This window comes from Oncorhynchus tshawytscha, linkage group LG14 (genome assembly GCF_018296145.1).
Source record: "Oncorhynchus tshawytscha isolate Ot180627B linkage group LG14, Otsh_v2.0, whole genome shotgun sequence".
Classification (NCBI taxonomy): domain Eukaryota; kingdom Metazoa; phylum Chordata; class Actinopteri; order Salmoniformes; family Salmonidae; genus Oncorhynchus; species Oncorhynchus tshawytscha.
The window spans coordinates 29,953,609-29,972,500 of NC_056442.1; the positions used below are offsets into that span (position 1 = coordinate 29,953,609).

Genomic DNA, 18,892 nt, shown 5'->3' on the forward strand with positions numbered 1-18,892 from the left:
GTGACAAAACGGATGGCACTGTGATAGACTGCATCCAGTTTGCTGAGTAGAGTGTTGGAAGCCATTTTGTAGATGACATCGCCGAAGTCGAGGATCGGTAGGATAAGCTTGGCGGCGTGAGTGAAGGAGGCTTTGTTGCGGAATAGAAAGCCGACTCTTGATTTGATTTTCGATTGGAGATGTTTGATATGAGTCTGGAAGGAGAGTTTGCAGTCTAGCCAGACACCTAGGTACTTATAGATGTCCACATATTCAAGGTCGGAACCATCCAGGGTGGTGATGCTAGTCGGGCATGCGGGTGCAGGCAGCGATCGGTTGAAAAGCATACATTTGGTTTTACTAGCGTTTAAGAGCAGTTGGAGGCCACGGAAGGAGTGTTGTATGGCATTGAAGCTTGTTTGGAGGTTAGATAGCACAGTGTCCAATGACGGGCCGAAAGTATATAGAATGGTGTCGTCTGCGTAGAGGTGGATCAGGGAATCGCCCGCAGCAAGAGCAACATCATTGATATATACAGAGAAAAGAGTCGGCCCGAGAATTGAACCCTGTGGCACCCCCATAGAGACTGCCAGAGGACCGGACAGCATGCCCTCCGATTTGACACACTGAACTCTGTCTGCAAAGTAATTGGTGAACCAGGCAAGGCAGTCATCCGAGGCTACTGAGTCTGCCGATAAGAATATGGTGATTGACAGAGTCGAAAGCCTTGGCAAGGTCAATGAAGACGGCTGCACAGTACTGTCTTTTATCGATGGCGGTTATGATATCGTTTAGTACCTTGAGTGTGGCTGAGGTGCACCCGTGACCGGCTCGGAAACCAGATTGCACAGCGGAGAAGTTACGGTGGGATTCGAGATGGTCAGTGACCTGTTTGTTGACATGGCTTTCGAAGACCTTAGATAGGCAGGGCAGGATGGATATTGGTCTGTAACAGTTTGGGTCCAGGGTGTCTCCCCCTTTGAAGAGGGGATGACTGCGGCAGCTTTCCAATCCTTGGGGGATCTCAGACGATATGAAAGAGAGGTTGAACAGGCTGGTAATAGGGGTTGCGACAATGGCGGCGGATAGTTTCAGAAATAGGGGGTCCAGATTGTCAAGCCCAGCTGATTTGTACGGGTCCAGGTTTTGCAGCTCTTTCAGAACATCTGCTATCTGGATTTGGGTAAAGGAGAACCTGGAGAGGCTTGGGCGAGGAGCTGCCGGGGGCGGAGCTGTTGGCGGAGGTTGGAGTAGCCAGGCGGAAGGCATGGCCAGCCGTTGAGAAATGCTTATTGAAGTTTTCGATAATCATGGATTTATCGGTGGTGACCGTGTTACCTAGCCTCAGTGCAGTGGGCAGCTGGGAGGAGGTGCTCTTGTTCTCCATGGACTTCACAGTGTCCCAGAACTTTTTGGAGTTGGAGCTACAGGATGCAAACTTCTGCCTGAAGAAGCTGGCCTTAGCTTTCCTGACTGACTGCGTGTATTGGTTCCGGACTTCCCTGAACAGTTGCATATCCCGGGGACTATTCGATGCTATTGCAGTCCGCCACAGGATGTTTTTGTGCTGGTCGAGGGCAGTCAGGTCTGGGGTGAACCAAGGACTGTATCTGTTCTTAGTTCTGCATTTTTTGAACGGAGCATGCTTATCTAAAATGGTGAGGAAGTTACATTTAAAGAATGACCAGGCATCCTCAACTGACGGGATGAGGTCAATGTCCTTCCAGGATACCCGGGCCAGGTCGATTAGAAAGGCCTGCTCACAGAAGTGTTTTAGGGAGCGTTTGACAGTGATGAGGGGTGGTCGTTTGACTGCGGCTCCGTAGCGGATACAGGTAATGAGGCAGTGATCGCTGAGATCCTGGTTGAAGACAGCGGAGGTGTATTTGGAGGGCCAGTTGGTCAGGATGACGTCTATGAGGGTGCCCTTGGTTACAGAGTTAGGGTTGTACATGGTGGGTTCCTTGATGATTTGTGTGAGATTGAGGGCATCTAGCTTAGATTGTAGGACTGGCGGGGTGTTAAGCATATCCCAGTTTAGGTCACCTATCAGAACAAACTGAGGCTAGATGGGGGGCGATCAATTCACAAATGGTGTCCAGGGCACAGCTGGGAGCTGAGGGGGGGTCGGTAGCGGGCGGCAACAGTGAGAGACTTATTTCTGGAGAGAGTAATTTTCAAAATTAGCAGTTCGAACTGTTGTTTGGGTATGGACCTGGAAAGTATGACATTACTTTGCAGGCTATCTCTGCAGTAGACTGCAACTCCTCCCCCTTTGGCAATTCTATCTTGACGGAAGATGTTATAGTTGGGTATGGAAATCTCAGAATTTTTGGTGGCCTTCCTGAGCCAGGATTCAGACACAGCAAGGACATCAGGGTTAGCAGAGTGTGCTAGAGCAGTGAGTAAAACAAACTTAGGGAGGAGGCTTCTGATGTTGACATGCATGAAACCAAGGCTTTTTCGATCACAGAAGTCAACAAATGAGGGTGCCTGGGGACATGCAGGGCCTGGGTTTACCTCCACATCACCCGCGGAACAGAGAAGGAGTAGTATGAGGGTGCGGCTAAAGGCTATCAAAACTGGTCGCCTAGAGCGTTGGGGACAGAGAATAAGAGGAGCAGGTTTCTGGGCATGGTAGAATATATTCAGGGCATAATGCGCAGACAGGGGTATGGTGGGGTGCGGGTACAGCGGAGGTAAGCCCAGGCACTGGGTGATGATGAGAGAGGTTGTATCTCTGGACATGCTGGTTGTAATGGGTGAGGTCACCGCATGTGTGGGAGGTGGGACAAAGGAGTTATCAGGGGTATGAAGAGTAGAACTAGGGGCTCCATTGTGAACTAGAACAATGATAACTAACCTGAGCAACAGTATACAAGGCATATTGACATTTGAGAGAGACATACAGCGAGGCATACAGTAATCACAGGTGTTGAATTGGGAAAGCTAGCTAAAACAGTAGGTGAGACAACAGCTAATCAGCTAGCACAACAACAGCAGGTAAAATGGCATTGACTAGGCAACGGGGCCGACAGATAAAACATAAACAAGCAGAATGGAGTACCGTGATTAATGGACAGTCCAGAGTGCATCAGCTATGTAGCCAAGAGATCAGTGTCCAGGGGGCAGCGGTGGATGGGGCAGGGAAGCTGGACTGGCGAGTGTTATCCAGGTTGAAAAAAGTTAACAATGACTAAATAGCTTGTAGCTAGTTAGCTTCTGGAGGTTCTTGTGTGTGTTCTAAAAATTAAAAATAATAGCGATTCCGTATCACATTGGGTGAGGCAGGTTTCCGGAAAGGTATAAACAGATTAAAAATCAAGAAGAGATAGAAAGTAAATATGGGTCCGGTGAGTGTTTGGGACGCGGCGATTCAGACGGTTAGCAGGCCTGTGCTAACAAGCTAACAGTTCGTAGGCCCGGGCTAAACAAGGTAGCAGTTAGCGGACCGGGGCTAGACAAGCTAGCAGTTAGCAGGCCGAGTTTAGCAAGCAGGGAGATAGCGAGGGCTAGAGAGTCGGCCTTTGGGGGACGTCGCGATGGGGTGAGTCTGTTTATTCCTCTTCATGCGGTGACATCGATAGACCGGTCGTGGGCCCGGGTATTGTAGCCCAGGAGTATGCTACGGTGGTAGTACAGGTGCGCTGGCCGGGCTAGCTTCACGCTAAGTGGGTGGAAGCGCTAGCCAGGAGTAATCATCCGGGGTTGCGGTTTAGCTAGATAGCTAGTTGTGAAGATCCAGCTGAAAAATGTTCAGTTTGCGGTGGGAATCCGGGGATGAAAAATAAATAGGTCCGTTATGCTCTGGTTAGAGTCGCGTTGTTCGAACTGGCGAGAGCTTTCCGAGCTAAAGATTAGCTTAGCTGATGACCGGTTAGCTGAAGACCGCTAGCATAGCTGGTGGTTAGCTGGCTAGCTTCAGTTGAGGGGTTCCGAAGTAAATATAAATACTTTAGGAAAAATAGCTACATTGGGTGAGGCGGGTTGCAGGAGAGTATTTGGAAGCTTAGGTTTAGCAAAATGTTTTTGAAGGGATATGCGAAGAAAAATGTAAAAAAACGAAAAAGAAACGATATATACAAGGGACACGACGAGACAGGACGACTTACTGCTACGCCATCTTGGATCCCATGGCTAAAAAGTATAGAAGAATCTCTTTAAATGGCATGAAAAGACAAAAAGTATCCAAATGCATTTGGTGTGTTCTATCATAGTGGTCTCTGACTTCTGTTCAGAATTGCTCAAGTGATACTTTAAAATGCTGAATTGAATGTCATTGAGAAAAGAGAAAGCTTTCATGTATTTTCGCAAACGACACCATTCTGTATAAATCTGGCTCTTCTTTGGACACTGTGCTAACAAACCTCCAAACGAGCTTCAACACCATACAACACTCCTTCCGTGGCCTCCCAACTGCTTTTAAATGCTAGTAAAACTAAGTGCATGCTCTTCAACCAATTGCAGCCCGCACCCTCCCGCCCGACTAGCATCACTACTCTGGACGGTTCTGACCTAGAATATGTGGACAACTACAAATACCTAGGTGTCTGGGAAGAGACTGTAAAGTATCCTTCCAGACTCACATTAAGCATCTGCAATCCAAAATTAAATCTAATCGGCTTCCTATTTCGCAACAAAGCCTCCTTTACTCATGCTGCCAAACATACCCTCGTAAAACTGACTATTCTACCGATCCTTGACTTCAGCAATGTAATTTACAAAATAGCCTCCAACACTCTACTCAGCAAATTGGATGCAGTCTATCACAGTGCCATCCGTTTTGTCACCAAAGCCCCATATACTACCCACCACTGCGACCTGTATGCTCTTGTTGGCTGGCCCGCACTACATATTCATCACCAAACCAACTGGCTCCAGGTCATCTATAAGTCTTTGCTAGGTAAAGCTCTGCCTTAGCTCACTGGTCATCATAGCAACACCCATCCGCAGCACGCGCTCCAGCAGGTATATTTCACTGGTCACCCCCAAAGCCAACACTTCCTTTGGCCGCCTTTCCTTCCAGTTCTCTGCTGCCAATGACTGGAACGAATTGCAAAAATCACTGAAGCTGGAGTCTTATATCTCCCTCTCTAACTTTAAGCATCAGCTGTCAGAGCAGCTTACTGTACACAACCAATCTGTACATAGCACACCCAACTACCTCATCCCAATATTATTACTTACCCTCTTGCAAACCAGTATCTCTACTTGCACATCATCATCATCTGCACATCTATCACTCCTGTGTTAATGCTAAATTGTAATTATTTTGTCACTATGGCCTATTTATTGCCTACCTCCCTACTCTTCTATAGTTGCACACACTGTACATAGATTTTTCTATTGTGTTATTGACTGTACATTTGTGTAACTGTGTTGCTTTTGTCGCACTGCTTTGCTTTATCTTGGCCAGGTCGCAGTTGTAAATGAGAACTTGCTCTCAACTGGCCTACCAGGTTAAATTAAGGTGAAAAAAAAAGTATGTGTAATGTTACTTATTCAAGTGTTTTTATTTATCAGACTACAGTTACTCCCCAACCCTGCTCACAAGCACACAACCCTGCTCACAAGCACACAACCCTGCTCACAAGCACACAACCCTGCTCACAAGCACACAACGAATTGTACACACATGCACAGACAGACACCAAAGTAATTTAATACTCATACATATAGTAGACACTAAAAAGTACATTGAAATGCACACACACAGGTAATACTTCACTTGATTATATTGGCACTTGATTATAAAACCTTTATGAAACTATTCATGGCATCAATTGTAAATAAAATCAGAACGTAACACAAAATAAAACCGCTAACATAATAAATTGACAAGTTACCGTAACTTTTCTGCTTATTATGTCATCAGGGGGGTATTACGTTATCAGGGGAGTAGCAAATGTTTATGAATAACTTCAACCAATCATGTATTAAACTTACCAAAATCAATATTTCTATGTATTCTTTCCCTTATTTTGATGGACATGGAATAGTCCCAAAAATTGCAAAACCCATCAATCTGGCACGTCAGGCAGGCTCAAGCAAACGCTCAAATTATTGGAAAGATTTCAAATACTATTTTAACCCAGATCTGGATGACGCAGAACTAAACCTAGTGAGTAACACCACCCAGCTCAATCCCACCAGATATTTCTACTATAAAAATAACGTGATAATAATAGAAATACTGTAATGAAAACAGAACTTTCATTTTAAATTACATGTGATTGATGCTCTATTAAATAGAGCCCGCACACGCATAAGCTCCACGAGGTACCTTTAGTCAAAAACAAATAATGTTTTGATCCTGAAAGGATCTTCATCGGGTATTAATTTGGTATGAAGGTTATTATGAATGATACTGCAATATTCATGAAGGGGTTATGAATGATTTTATGAAGGCAGGAGCCTTTACGTCGAGAGAGGGACAGTTCCTTAATGTATTGGCTGTATAATACATTCAATGGCTACATTAAGGATCTGGCAGTCTCTCCCTCTGCCAGATCATAAACTAAGACCCACTGGCTGGCTGGCGAGACAAATTCAGACGCGAATAAACAGATAAAACTATTAAAATACAGTCCCCGGATTGACCTTTAAAATATGATTTAGCAATTATTATGCATTAATTCAGTGTTTCATTGTAATACATGACTTGTATTTGAAACTGGATTAAATACAATGCTACTGCTTTTTATCTAAATAATTAGCATACGATATACAGGCAAGCTGTAAATGGCAGCAGTAAGCTAAATCTGTCAGTGTGTGTGTCGAACCAGAACTTTAAGAAAGTAAGTCGGTTAAATTTCACACATTTAGCAGCGTCTACCTCAAGAGCCTTTTTCTGAGCCTAACTTTTTTGGCACCATCGTTCAGTTTTTTACAATCCATGATCTGGGCTGACTGATGACAGAGTCAGAGTGGGTCTCTATGCTGATGCATGTTTGACATTTTTTGAGAGTCCGCAGTTCAGCCATTCAGAAAACTGGACCATCTTGATCAGGTAAGTGCAAAAATCGTTTGCTGAACTACGGTGCTGCATGTAGCCTAGAGGTTAGAGGGGCGGGCCAACAACCGGAGGGTTGCTGGTTTGAGTCCTTGGTCTAAATGGAATAATCTGGTGGATGTGAACCGGCAAATGGAGAGCTGTTGGCATTTTATCCTAGATGCCAACTCCTGCTGTTATGTGCTTGAGCAGGGCACAACCACAAAACAGTTCCAGGGTGTAATCTGTTTGTATCTCGGGGGAGCTAACGCAAGTCTTCTGGTCTCACACAAGATAAAAATCCACATGCCAGTGTGGTTCACCAAAATGACCAAACAGCCTCTGACGCTTCTAGACCCATCTGAGGACAGACTAGATTTAACCCAGGTCTCTCTAAAACAGTCTACCACAAGGTCCCAAGCAAGGTTACTCATCATGATACACATTCTGTTGTGTGTATGGTGTCAGGGGTTAGTTACTGTGATAGCAAAAATACAAGTTCCAAAATGACCAAACAGCCTCTGTGAAGGCCAGCATTCAGCCGCATTGTAGCGCATTTGACATTTAAAGGATTGAGCCAATATCTGCAGCGTTTACTTTGAATGCGATCTTTGCAACAAGGGTAACATTGCCTTTAAAAATGGTGCATAGACGAAATTGGGTGATCGTCTTGAATCCTGGCCTAAGTATTTCGGCAAAGTTCCATTCCACTGATGTCATGAATGGCTGAGCAACAGCTGTGTTTGTGAGACAAGAGTCCGGATGGTTAGAGCAACAACCAACGTCTTGCTCTATGACTCTCACAACCTACACAAGAGTCATTAGAAGCAGTGGTGGGAAAAGAACCAAATTGTCATACGTGTGTAAAAGTAAAGATACCTTAATAGAAAATTACTCAAGTAAAAGTCACCCAGTAAAATACTACTTAAGTATATTTAAAACCAAATAATTTTACTCAAGTATCAAAAGTATAAATAATTTCAAATTCCTTACATAAAGCAAACCAGATGGCATAATTTTCCAGTTTTTTATTTATTTTACAGATAGCGAGGGGCATGCTCCAACACTCAGACATCATTTACAAACGAAGCATGTGTTTAGTGAGAATGACAGATCAGGGTCAGTAGGGATGTTCTTTTGATAAGTGTAAATTAGGCAATTTTCCTGTCCCGCTAAGCATTCAAAATGTAACGAGTACATTTGGGTGTCAGGGAAAATGTATGAAGTAAAAAGTACATCATTTTCTTTAGGAATGTAGTAAAGCAAAAGTTCTCAAAAATATAAATAGTAAAGTAGAGATACCCCTAAAAACTATTTAAGTAGTACTTTCAAGTATTTTTACTTAAGTACTTTACGCCACTGGTTAGAAGGTAAGGGATCATTCTACATAGAAGATCATAGGAAACCCCAGGACACAATGTCTATAATAAGCTCAGATTGTGGAGTTTGAAGTTTGCGACATCAACTGAGTTGTCACCGTCACTACTTACAGCATTCATCATCAATTAAATTTATCGGGTTGATACTTTAATTGACATTTGTCAATAAACTCATGAAAGCAAATTTTGTTGTGTCCTACTTGTAACCTTGGTGGTCCCCCCAAAAAATAATAATTGTAAAACACTTCATTGTGAGGGTAAATATAGAGTGCCTTTGGAAAGTATTCAGATCCCTTTACTTTTTTACATTTTGCTACGTTACAGACTAAAATGGATTTAAGAAAAATTATCTTCCGCGACAAACAATAACCAATAATGACAAAGCGAAAACAGGTTGAGAAATGTTTAGCAATTGTATAAAATAATTTTAAAACGTATTTACGTAAGTATTCAGACCCTTTGCTATGAGACTCGAAATTAGTGCATCCTGTTTCCATTGGTCATCCTTGAGATGTTTATTCAACTTGGAGTCCACCTGTGGTAAATTCAATTAAGTGGACATGATTTGGAAAGACACATACCCATCTATATAAAGGTCACACAGTTGACAGTGCATGTCAGAGCAAAAACCATGCCATGAGGTCAAAGGAATTGTCCGTAGAGCCCCGAGACATGATTGTGTCTAGGCACAGATCTGAGAAAGGATACCAAGAAATGTCTGCAGCATTGAATGTCCCCAAGAACACAGTGGCCTCCATCATTATTTAATGGAAGAAGTTTGGAACAACCAAGACTCTTCCTAGAGCTGGCCGCCCGGCAAACCTGAGCAATCGGGGACAAGGGCCTTGGTCAGAGAGGTGACCAAGAACCCGATGGTTGACCCTGACAGAGCTCCAGAGTTTCTCTGTGGAGATGGGAGAACCTTCCAGAAGGACAACCATCTCTGCAGCACTCCACCAAGCAGGCCTTTATGGTAGAGTGGCCCAACGGAAGCCATTCCTCAGTAAAAGGCACATGACAGCCCTCTTGGAGTTTGCCAAAAGGCACCTATAGACTCTCAGACCATGAGAAACAATATTCTCTGGTCTGATGAAATCAAGATTGAGCTCTTTGGCCTAAATGTCAAGCATCACATCTGGAGGAAACTGGGACCATCCCTAGGGTGAAGCATGGGGGTGGCAGCATCATGCTGTGGAGGGTTTTTACAACGTCAGGGACTGGGAGACTAGTCAGGATCGAGGTAAAGATGAACGAAGCAAAGTAGAGAGAGATCCTTGATGAAAACCTGCTCCAGAGTATTCAGGACATCCGACTGGGGTGAATATTCACCAGGACAACAATCCTAAGCACACAGCCAAGACAACGCAGGAGTGGCTTTGGGACAAGTCTCTGAATGTCCTGGAGTGGCCCAGCCAGAGCCTGGACTTGAACATCTCTGGAGAGACCTAAAAATTGCTGTGCAGCAATAGTCCCCATCCAACCTGACAGAGCTTGAGAGCATCTGCAGAGAAGAATGAGAGAAACTCCCCAAATACAGGTGTGCCAAGCTTGTAGAGTCATACACAATAAGACTCAAGGCTGTAATTGCTGCCAAAGGTGCTTCAACAAAGTACTGAGTAAAGAGTCAGAATACTTATGTAAATGTGATATTGCTGTAGTTACTTTGTATTATAAATTAGGAAACATTCTGAAAAAACAGTTTTTGGGTTGACATGCTGATTTTTGCTGGGGTCTCGGGATTGATAGGGTTAACCAGTGTTACACACCTTCAAATGGGGGGGAATTAGATAAAACAGTAAATATGTATGAAAATACCCTCAAATAAAAAGGTGACAGTCTGTACTGTCGCCTCATATAAAACATTTGATCTCAAATCCAAATGCTGGAGTATAGATCCCAATTAAACGTTTTAGCTTCACTGTCCAAATAAATACATAGGGGAGCGTACATCTATACATACACACCTCCATAGAATGACACATTAGAACTTCAATATGATCCAATTATTTTCTAAATAGATTCTAATATAATAGGATCTCTGTGCACGTCTCTGTCTGGGAACGTGAAGGGTGAAGTGAGCACTAATACAGTCCCCCTCGTGGATTTAGAAGGAACGGACTGGTGTAATAAATATGGTGGAAGACCTTCCAGACTTGTTAACACAAATCAAATGGTTTTAAATGCATGAGGGGGAGTGCACACTTCTGGAGAAGGGTAGAGAATCAGAAAGCCGCCATAGGTGTTCTACACCACACACTTGTCATTCTGTTACCACCAAGTGAAGATGAGTTTGTACAGGAAGCCATCATTGGTCTTGAACAAAAAGCCTCTGTCTGAGCTGTGAGGCTCGTATCTCACTTTGTATCCCCTGGCCTCTACATCCATCTTGATGCAGTCCAACAGGTCAATGGCAGTCGGAGGGGCCTGTAGCGACACAAACACACACAATGAGAGAAACATAACTCAAGGTTACTTGCGTAACCCATGTTCTCTGAGAATGATGTCTCAATGGATAGGCGGATCGCTACGGCAGAACCAATCACACAACGTTGGGTTGTGTGACAGATAGGTTGAATGGCGAATGAGGTGTCCCTCCCTCTTTATAAGGCGCCACTCTCCCCACACTCTAATCAATCTCAAGCATGCCTCTTCTTCACTGCATTTCCCTGCTCGCACATCTCACCAATATTCTCAGAGAACCGGGGTTACGCAATTAACCTGGAGTTAGCTTTCAAATACTTGATTCAATGTCTCACTATGGGCTATGCCCAACTCCCGTATCACAGTCCGACATGATCAATCCTCAGGATCCGACACTGAGGGCAGTATGCGCCAAAGAAAGGTGCAGTGACATCCAGTCTGAACTGCTCAAATAAGCAAAGAGAAACAACAGTCCTTTATTACTTTAAGACATGAAGATCAGTTAATCGGGAAAATTTAATCAAGAGCTATAATGAAACTGGATCTCATGAGGACGCCAGAGGATTGGAAGACAGAGAGTTACCTCTGCTGCAGAGGAGAAGTTCATTAGAGTTACCAGCCTCAGAAATTGCAGCCCAAATAAATGCTTCACCGAGTTCAAGTAACAGACATCTCAATATCAACTGTTCAGCGGAGACTGTGTGAATCAGGTCTTCTTGGTTAAATTGCTGCAAAGAAACCACTACTAAAGGACACCAATAAGATCACTTGCTTGGGCTAAGAAACACGAGCAATGGACATTAGACCAGTGGAAATCTGTCCTTTGGTCTGGAGTCCAAATTGGAGATTTCTGGTCCCAACCGCCGTGTCTTTGTGAGATGCGGAGTTTATGCTGCAGTAGTTAATGTGTCGGGGGGGCTAGGGTCAGTTTGTTCTCTCTCTCTATTATTATTATTATTATTATTATTATTATTATTATTATTATTATTATTATTATTATTATTATTATTGGACCATGCTGGTCATTTATGAACATGTCGGGGGTTATAATCTGTTATAATCTCCACCCGGCACAGCCAGAAGAGGACTGGCCACCCCACATAGCCTGGTTCCTCTCTAGGTTTCTTCCTAGGTTTTGGCCTTTCTAGGGAGTTTTTCCTAGCCACCGTGCTTCTACACCTGCATTGCTTGCTGTTTGGGGTTTTAGGCTGGGTTTCTGTACAGCACTTTGAGATATCAGCTGATGTACGAAGGGCTATATAAATACATTTGATTTGATTTGGGTGAACGGATCTCCGCATTTGTATTTCCGATCATAAAGCATGGTGGAGGTGGTGTTATGGTATGGGATGCTTTCCAGGTGACACGGTCTGTGATTTATTTAAAATTCAAAGCACACTTAAACAGCAGGCTACCACAGCAATACGCCATCCCACCTGGTTTGGGCATTGTGGGACTATAATTTGTTTTTCAACAGGGAAATGACCCAACACACCTCCAGGCTGTGTAAGGGCTATTTTACCAAGATTTAGAGTGATGGAGTGCTGCATCAGATGACCTGACCTCCACAATCCCCCGAGCTCAACCAAATTGAGACGGTGTGGGATGAGTCGGATCGCAGAGTGAAGGAAAAGCAGCCAACAAGTGCTCAGCATATGTGGGAACTCCTTCAAGAATGTTAGAAAAGCATTCCAGTTGACTACCTCATGAAGCTGGTTGAGAAAATGCCAAGAGCATGCAAAACTTTCATCAAGGCAAAGGGTGGCTACTTATTTGGTTACTACATGATTCCATATGTGTTATTTCATAGTTTTGATGTCTTCACTATTATTCTACAATGTGGAAAATAGTAGGTTGGTCGACCCCTCTTAGGGAGGTTAAGAGGGCGGAACATTGCTGCGGCAAAAGACTGTTTACCTCCAGGGTTACCCTGGTTCAAGTTTCGAACCTGGGTATTGGCAGTCTACTGTGTTGCCAGGGGCTTTGGTCCTTCAAAACCAGCTTGTTGCCCCATCTCAGCTGTGAGGCTGGGAAGGATAGTTGCAGGAACCAACAGGCGGCAACAGGGCAGTTAACCTACTGTTCCTAGGCCGTCATTGAAAATAAGAATTTGTTCTTATCGGACTTGCCTAGTTAAATAAAAAGGTCAAATAAAAATCGCTCCAGTCCAATGGCTTGTGTGCAGTCTTAGGCTTGTGTGCGGCTGCTCGGCCAGGAATCCCATTTCATGAAGCTCCCGACTTACAGTCCTTGTGCTGACGTTGCTTCCAGAGGCAGTTTGGAACTTGGTAGTGAGTGTTGCAACAGAGGACAGACTATTTTTACGCGCTACGAGCTTCAGCACTCAGCGGTTCTGTTGTGAGAGATTGTGTGTCCTACCACTTCATGGCTGAGCTGTTGTTGCACTGAGAAGTTTCCACTTCACAATAACAGCACTTGCAGTTGACCCAGGCAGCTCTAGCATTTTACAAACTAAGGATGCCACGTTGAAAGTCACTGAGCTCTTCAGTAAGGCCATTCTACAGCCAATGTTTGTCTATGGAGATTGCATGGCAGTGTGCCTAATTTTATACACCTGTCAGCAATGGGTGTGGCTGAGTTCACTAATTTGAAGGGGTTTCCACATACATATATAGCATAGTTCACTAAGGCGGTTTACCATGCCATTTTTTGTTGTTGTTCCAGTCTATTTAACTGAGTGTGTCTGCCATAGCCAGTTGCTATTGCATTGGTGTCTATGATCTACTTAGTTCATTGAACCAGAATAAATAAATAAAATTGTGGGGTGTCTCGCTTCCTCTTCAGTCTCTGGACCTGTATCTCAGCCCCTTTCATATGTTCCAACATTTCTTTCTACAAAAAAAGTGCATTTTTTGCAAGATGCATTAATTAATTAAGGCTACATGAGTGTAGACCCAATGACAATCTGAATCCATAACCTCGCCACAAATGGGGTCGGGGTTGTGTGGAGCTGAAGCTCATCCTCGGCCGGTGGATTTGCAGTGAAGAGGGGGTGACAGAGGCACGATTGAGCCTCCTCCTCAAACCCGCCCTCGTCAGCGTTTTGCAGTGCTCACAGTACTTGGGGTCGTCGAGTGCTGCCTGAGCATGTTCCCTTCCAAGCAGTTGAAGCACAAAAAAGTGAAAATCCTTTCTCGCAATTATGGAACTGTAAGCGCAAGAACGTGGTGGTTCCAGTGATTAGCTTGTTAGAATCCTTGCGGCTAATGGCTAGTTAGCATAGTATGAACGCTATAGCCACGAGGCTAGTAAGGCATTAGCTAGCTAGCAGCTACCTTGCGTGGCTAAGGTGCGCTTTAGCTAGCACAGTGCTAGCCAAAGGGAACCGCGTGGGCACGGTTTTTGACTTCAGGCTGATAGTCTCCCACGACAGTAGAGCCACAAGACTAAAGCGTCTGTATAAGCTAATTAGCACAAACGAGTGAACGTAGGTTAAAATAAACGAGAAGGGAGCTAGTAACACTGCCGCTGTGCAAGTATGAATGCTAGTGTGGTTAGCTTGCTTTCCAGCGAGCTGACCAAGTTAGCTTATGTTTTGCAGCGTGGGCTAACCAGGTCGCGATAGCTAGCCGTGTAACACGTTATATGACTGGTTCTTCCGTAGTGATCCTCCTATCCAGCAAATCCCATCGTGGGACATCGAAACGAGTATTTAAAAGAGAAACCCCAGCACCATTTAAAGAGGAACTGTCACGGAAAAACTACTTTTCCAGTTGAAAGTGCCTTTTTGGCATCAGTAGTAGTCATATACATAAACTATTAAGTACAGGTACACACACTGAAACACAAGTACAGTTACACACCTTCCACGGTCCGAACCGCACCACTTCCTGTTCCTCCAGGTTGTTGACGGCATGGTCATAGCGACCCAGGTCCTCCTCAGTCCTCAGAACACAAACGATGACAGCAGAGTGACGGGCTGCGATGGCTTCTGCTCGGGCCACTCTCACCAACACCTGGTGGTCATATAACAGTGACCAAAAATAATATCTCATATTAATTGATATCAGTTATTTGACAGGGACAATGTAGAGGCAGTCTTTGTATTTTTTTTAAGGAGTGGGTCAGTCCCACTCCATTCACATTTGTTGTGTTTACTGGACAGGATAGATAGAGTAGATGGGCGCAGAGAGAGTGCTAGAGCACTGGGTCGGATTCAAACTCATACTCGCCACAATAGTTCAATACATGTAATCCAGAGACAGCGGTTTAGGCTGCTGGATCACCCCAGGCATTAGGTATTGTTATTGTACCTCCAGGTTCTCCAAGTAGTTGGGGACCCTGGAGATGAACTGCTGCCTCCCCACTGTTTCGCCAAACAGCTGGGCTGAGTCCTGCAGCTGCTTCACCAGGGTTCTGACGTCATAGTGGAGCGCCTCCTGGTAAACCTGTTACACACAACCACACGTAGGACTCTCATATTATGAAGTTTCGTAACTACTGGGGGCAAAAGATCTCAGGGATGATGACAATGCATGATGGGCTACCTCATTGGTTCAGGGTTCCAACATATGGGCTAGTGTGTGTGTTTGTCACAAACCTCCAGAACACTCTCTGTGGGCAGGCGCTGGGTGCGTAGGAACTGAAGAATGGCTCCGAAGTGCGTCCCGTCGCGGTCGATGAAGTAGCGTCCCTTGGCGTCGGTGGGCAGTTTGGATTGCTGACCACTACTGAACATGAAGGCCAGCTGGGAGTCAGGGTGTTTACGCAGCGTAGACAGAGATGTGGTGAACACATGACCACCCACATTCAGCTGCACTACAGAACAACTCTGGGGACAGGGAGACTGCTAAGGTTAGGTACAGGGAGGGATATAGGTTAGGGTTAGAAACTGTTAGGGAACGGGCTAGGAACGGAGTATGGTCAAGGCCCACTTCACATCAATGAAGCACAAATAAACATTCAATTCATTGTTTCAAATAATATATTTAATTATGCGATGAAAGAGGTAGGGACACCACCTACATAACAATGTGGCAATCAGTCAGCAGGTCCATTTTTTAAGCTATTTGTCTCAAGAGGTGGACTGACTCAGTGTGAGATAAGGAATCGTCCAACTGCTACACGGTAGATAAATACTGTCGTCTCAAGGATGTGCCTACCTGCCTGGTCAGCAACACCCTCCACACTTGTCAGTATGAGAGCCAACAACTTATAGTTCTTAGAGTAGGAGTGCTACTCTAGTAGGAGTACTACTCTAGGAACAGGTCCCCCGTATAATCATATTAATTATGATATAAAAGGCAAAACTGTTCCTGGAGCAGCACTCCTACTTTGAAACGCTTCGTGAATTACTGGCCCAGATTTGCGTGAGATCGTAACAGTGTAGAATACACATGTCATCATAAGGCTACTATTTTAGAACAAACTCGTAAATCGGTGGCAAAGCAGACTGTATTCATTACCTTGAAAGATAGAACATTTTGGCTACTTTATACCGTCGCAGGCTGAAGGTAATCAAAAAGCTGAAGAAGTTAACAAATAAACAACTTCCTCCAAACATTCCAGATGCTTGTACTGAATGACTAGTTCACAATGAACACTTTTTCCTTACCTGTAGCCCCGGAGAAGACTGTTTGCCCGGCGATCTGGAGTCTGGAAGACTCATTTTCTTTCCTTACTGTTGTGAGAAATGTTTTGGATGATGTCAACACGTCTCGCTCGAACAAGCTCAAGGAACAGCAAGTGAGGGGATTCGATTAAGATGGCCCGGTTCACCATGTAGGAGGAGTTTAATGCACGTGAAAAGTGATTGCATTTTGTAACGAGGCTGCCTCCGCGCATGAGCCGGGTTTCCCGTCGTACTGATATTTATTTAACTAGGCAAGTCAGTTAAGAACAAATTCGTATTTACAATGACGGTCTACCAAAAGGCCTCCTACGGTGACGGGGGCTGGGATTAAATACACATTTTGGACAAAACACACATCATGACAAGATAGACCTAAAACAACATAGCATGGCAGCAACACATGACATGGTAGCAACACAAAACATGGTACAAACATTATTGGACACAGACAACAGCACAAGGGGCATGATGCCAAGCACGTGTGTTAATGATGTAGGATCGGGCGGTATGATTGCTGTTCAATTTGAGAAGAGCGCTCATTCCTCTGCCTGGTTGTCTCGGGCTATAGCCCGGTATTCGAACAACCTCAGTTGCGCCTAGATGTTTCTGTGGGCGTGGTCAAATACGGAGTTTCAGGCATCACTATTTCTATGGTCTCGGCATCTCCCAGGCAAGGCTCTGGGCGGGTGTGCGTGACGGTTTGTGCTGAATTACATGTTTTTCCCCAACGGTGCGCAGTTCTTCAGGGAAAATACCCTGGACACAAATATAAACGTTGATCCCATGTTTCAAAGCTAATTTTATTGGTCACACACATTTTTAACATGTTATTGCGGGTGTATCGATATGTTTGTGTTCCTAGCTCCAACAGTGCAGTAGTATCTAACAATTCACACAAAGTAAAATGAAGAAATATACAAATATCAAGACGATCAATGTCGGAGTGGCATTGACTAGGGTACAGTATAAACATGAAATTACTAAAACAGTATGTAAACATTAAAGTGACCAGTGATCCCATGACTATGTACATAGGGTTGAGTAACCAGGTGGTAGCCAGCTAATGACAGTGACTAAGGGCAGGGTACTGGGTGGAGGCCAGATATTTAACAGTCTGGTCTCCCTGAGATTGAAAAACAGCTTCTCAGTCCCAGCTTTGATGCACTCGAACAGGCCATGGCTTGGCTGGTTGATGTCCTTTTTGGCCTTCCTGTAACATCAGGTGCTGTAGGTGTCCTGTAGGGCAGGCAATGTGCCCCCCAGTGATGCATTGTGCAGACCGCACTACACTCTGGAATGCACTGCAATTGCCAGTACCAGGTGGTGTGCAGCCTGACAGGATGCTCTCAATGGTGCATCTGCAAAAGTTTGAGGGTCTTAGAACCAAGCCACATTTCTTCAGCCTGGTGAGGTTGAAAAGGCTTCATTGGACCTTCTTCACCACACGGTCTGTGGGTGGACCATTTCAAATTGTCAGTGGTGTACGCCATTGCAAACCAAAATCACGATCCCACAGATAAAGAATACCTCTCAAATGTTTAGTTGTTAGTGAGCATTTCTCTTTTGCCAAGGTAATCCACCCACCTGACAGGTGTAGCATATCAATCTAAATGAAACAGCATGAAACTTGGGGCGGCAGCGTAGCCTAGTGGTTAGAGCGTTGGACTAGTAACCGGAAGGTTGCGAGTTCAAACCCCCGAGCTGACAAGGTACAAATCTGTCGTTCTGCCCCTGAACAGGCAGTTAACCCACTGTTCCCTGGCCGTCATTGAAAATAAGTGTGTTCTTAACTGACTTGCCTGGTTAAATAAAGGTAAAAAAAAAAAAAAAAACTTGTGCTGTGAACAATAAAAGGCCACAACAATGTGCAGTTGTCACAATGCCACAGATGTAGCAAATTGAAGGTGCACGCAATTGGCATGCTGACTCCAGGAACGTCCACCAGAAAGAACCGTTGCCAGAGAATTGAGTTTTAGTTTCTTTCCCAAAAACATTGGAGGCTTTAGAAAATTTGGCAGTACATCCAACTGTCCTCACAATAGCAGACCATGTATATGACAGTGGGCAGAGCTGGGTGGGTCATCAGTGAAATGGGACACACCTGGGCTCAGGGATAAATACACCTGTCATACATCGAGGAGACTCTCCATGTAAACACGGTTGGATGTTGGTTGTGGCTTGTTCTTTTGTTTCGGCACCTCAACACCATATATGCACACATCCACTCACTTACATTGTTTATAGTAACATAAGCTACAGACAATGAAAACAATTGCATTTTATCAATGGCAATGTGAATGCAGATGCCACGATGAGATGCTGAGGCCATTAAAAAAAAAAAAAAAAAAGGTATCTGACCAACCGATGCATATCGGTTTTCCCAGTCGTGAAATCCATAAGATTAGGGCATACTGAATGCATTTCAATTGACCGATTTCCTCGTACGAACTGTAACGCAAGTCAAATCTTTGAAACTGTTGCAGCTTGCATTAATATTTTTGTTCAGTATAAAATAAGCTACTAGCAACA

General features: G+C 44.4%; 1 protein-coding gene across 1 annotated transcript; it reads right to left on the minus strand.

Moving 5' to 3' along the window:
- Nucleotides 1-9,894: 9,894 nt before the first annotated feature.
- Nucleotides 9,895-16,500, minus strand: kctd14 (potassium channel tetramerization domain containing 14). The gene is made up of 5 exons (XM_024444925.2): nucleotides 16,346-16,500; nucleotides 15,332-15,562; nucleotides 15,045-15,179; nucleotides 14,595-14,747; nucleotides 9,895-10,773 (listed from the first exon to the last, which is right to left on the minus strand). The coding sequence occupies exons 1-5, from the start codon at nucleotides 16,397-16,399 to the stop codon at nucleotides 10,618-10,620; spliced, it is 729 nt and encodes a 242-aa protein (XP_024300693.1). The 5' UTR covers nucleotides 16,400-16,500; the 3' UTR covers nucleotides 9,895-10,617.
- Between the last annotated feature and the right edge of the window lie 2,392 nt (nucleotides 16,501-18,892).

Excerpts from the sequence above, each read along its gene's own strand:
- kctd14 (XM_024444925.2), bottom strand. The coding sequence starts at position 16,399 with ATGAGTCTTCCAGACTCCAGATCGCCGGGCAAACAGTCTTCTCCGGGG. Across the intron at positions 15,563-16,345 it reads AGTCTTCTCCGGGGCTACAG|AGTTGTTCTGTAGTGCAGCT; the intron begins GTAAGGAAAAAG and ends CCCTGTCCCCAG. Across the intron at positions 10,774-14,594 it reads TGCGGTTCGGACCGTGGAAG|GCCCCTCCGACTGCCATTGA; the intron begins GTGTGTAACTGT and ends GTGTCGCTACAG.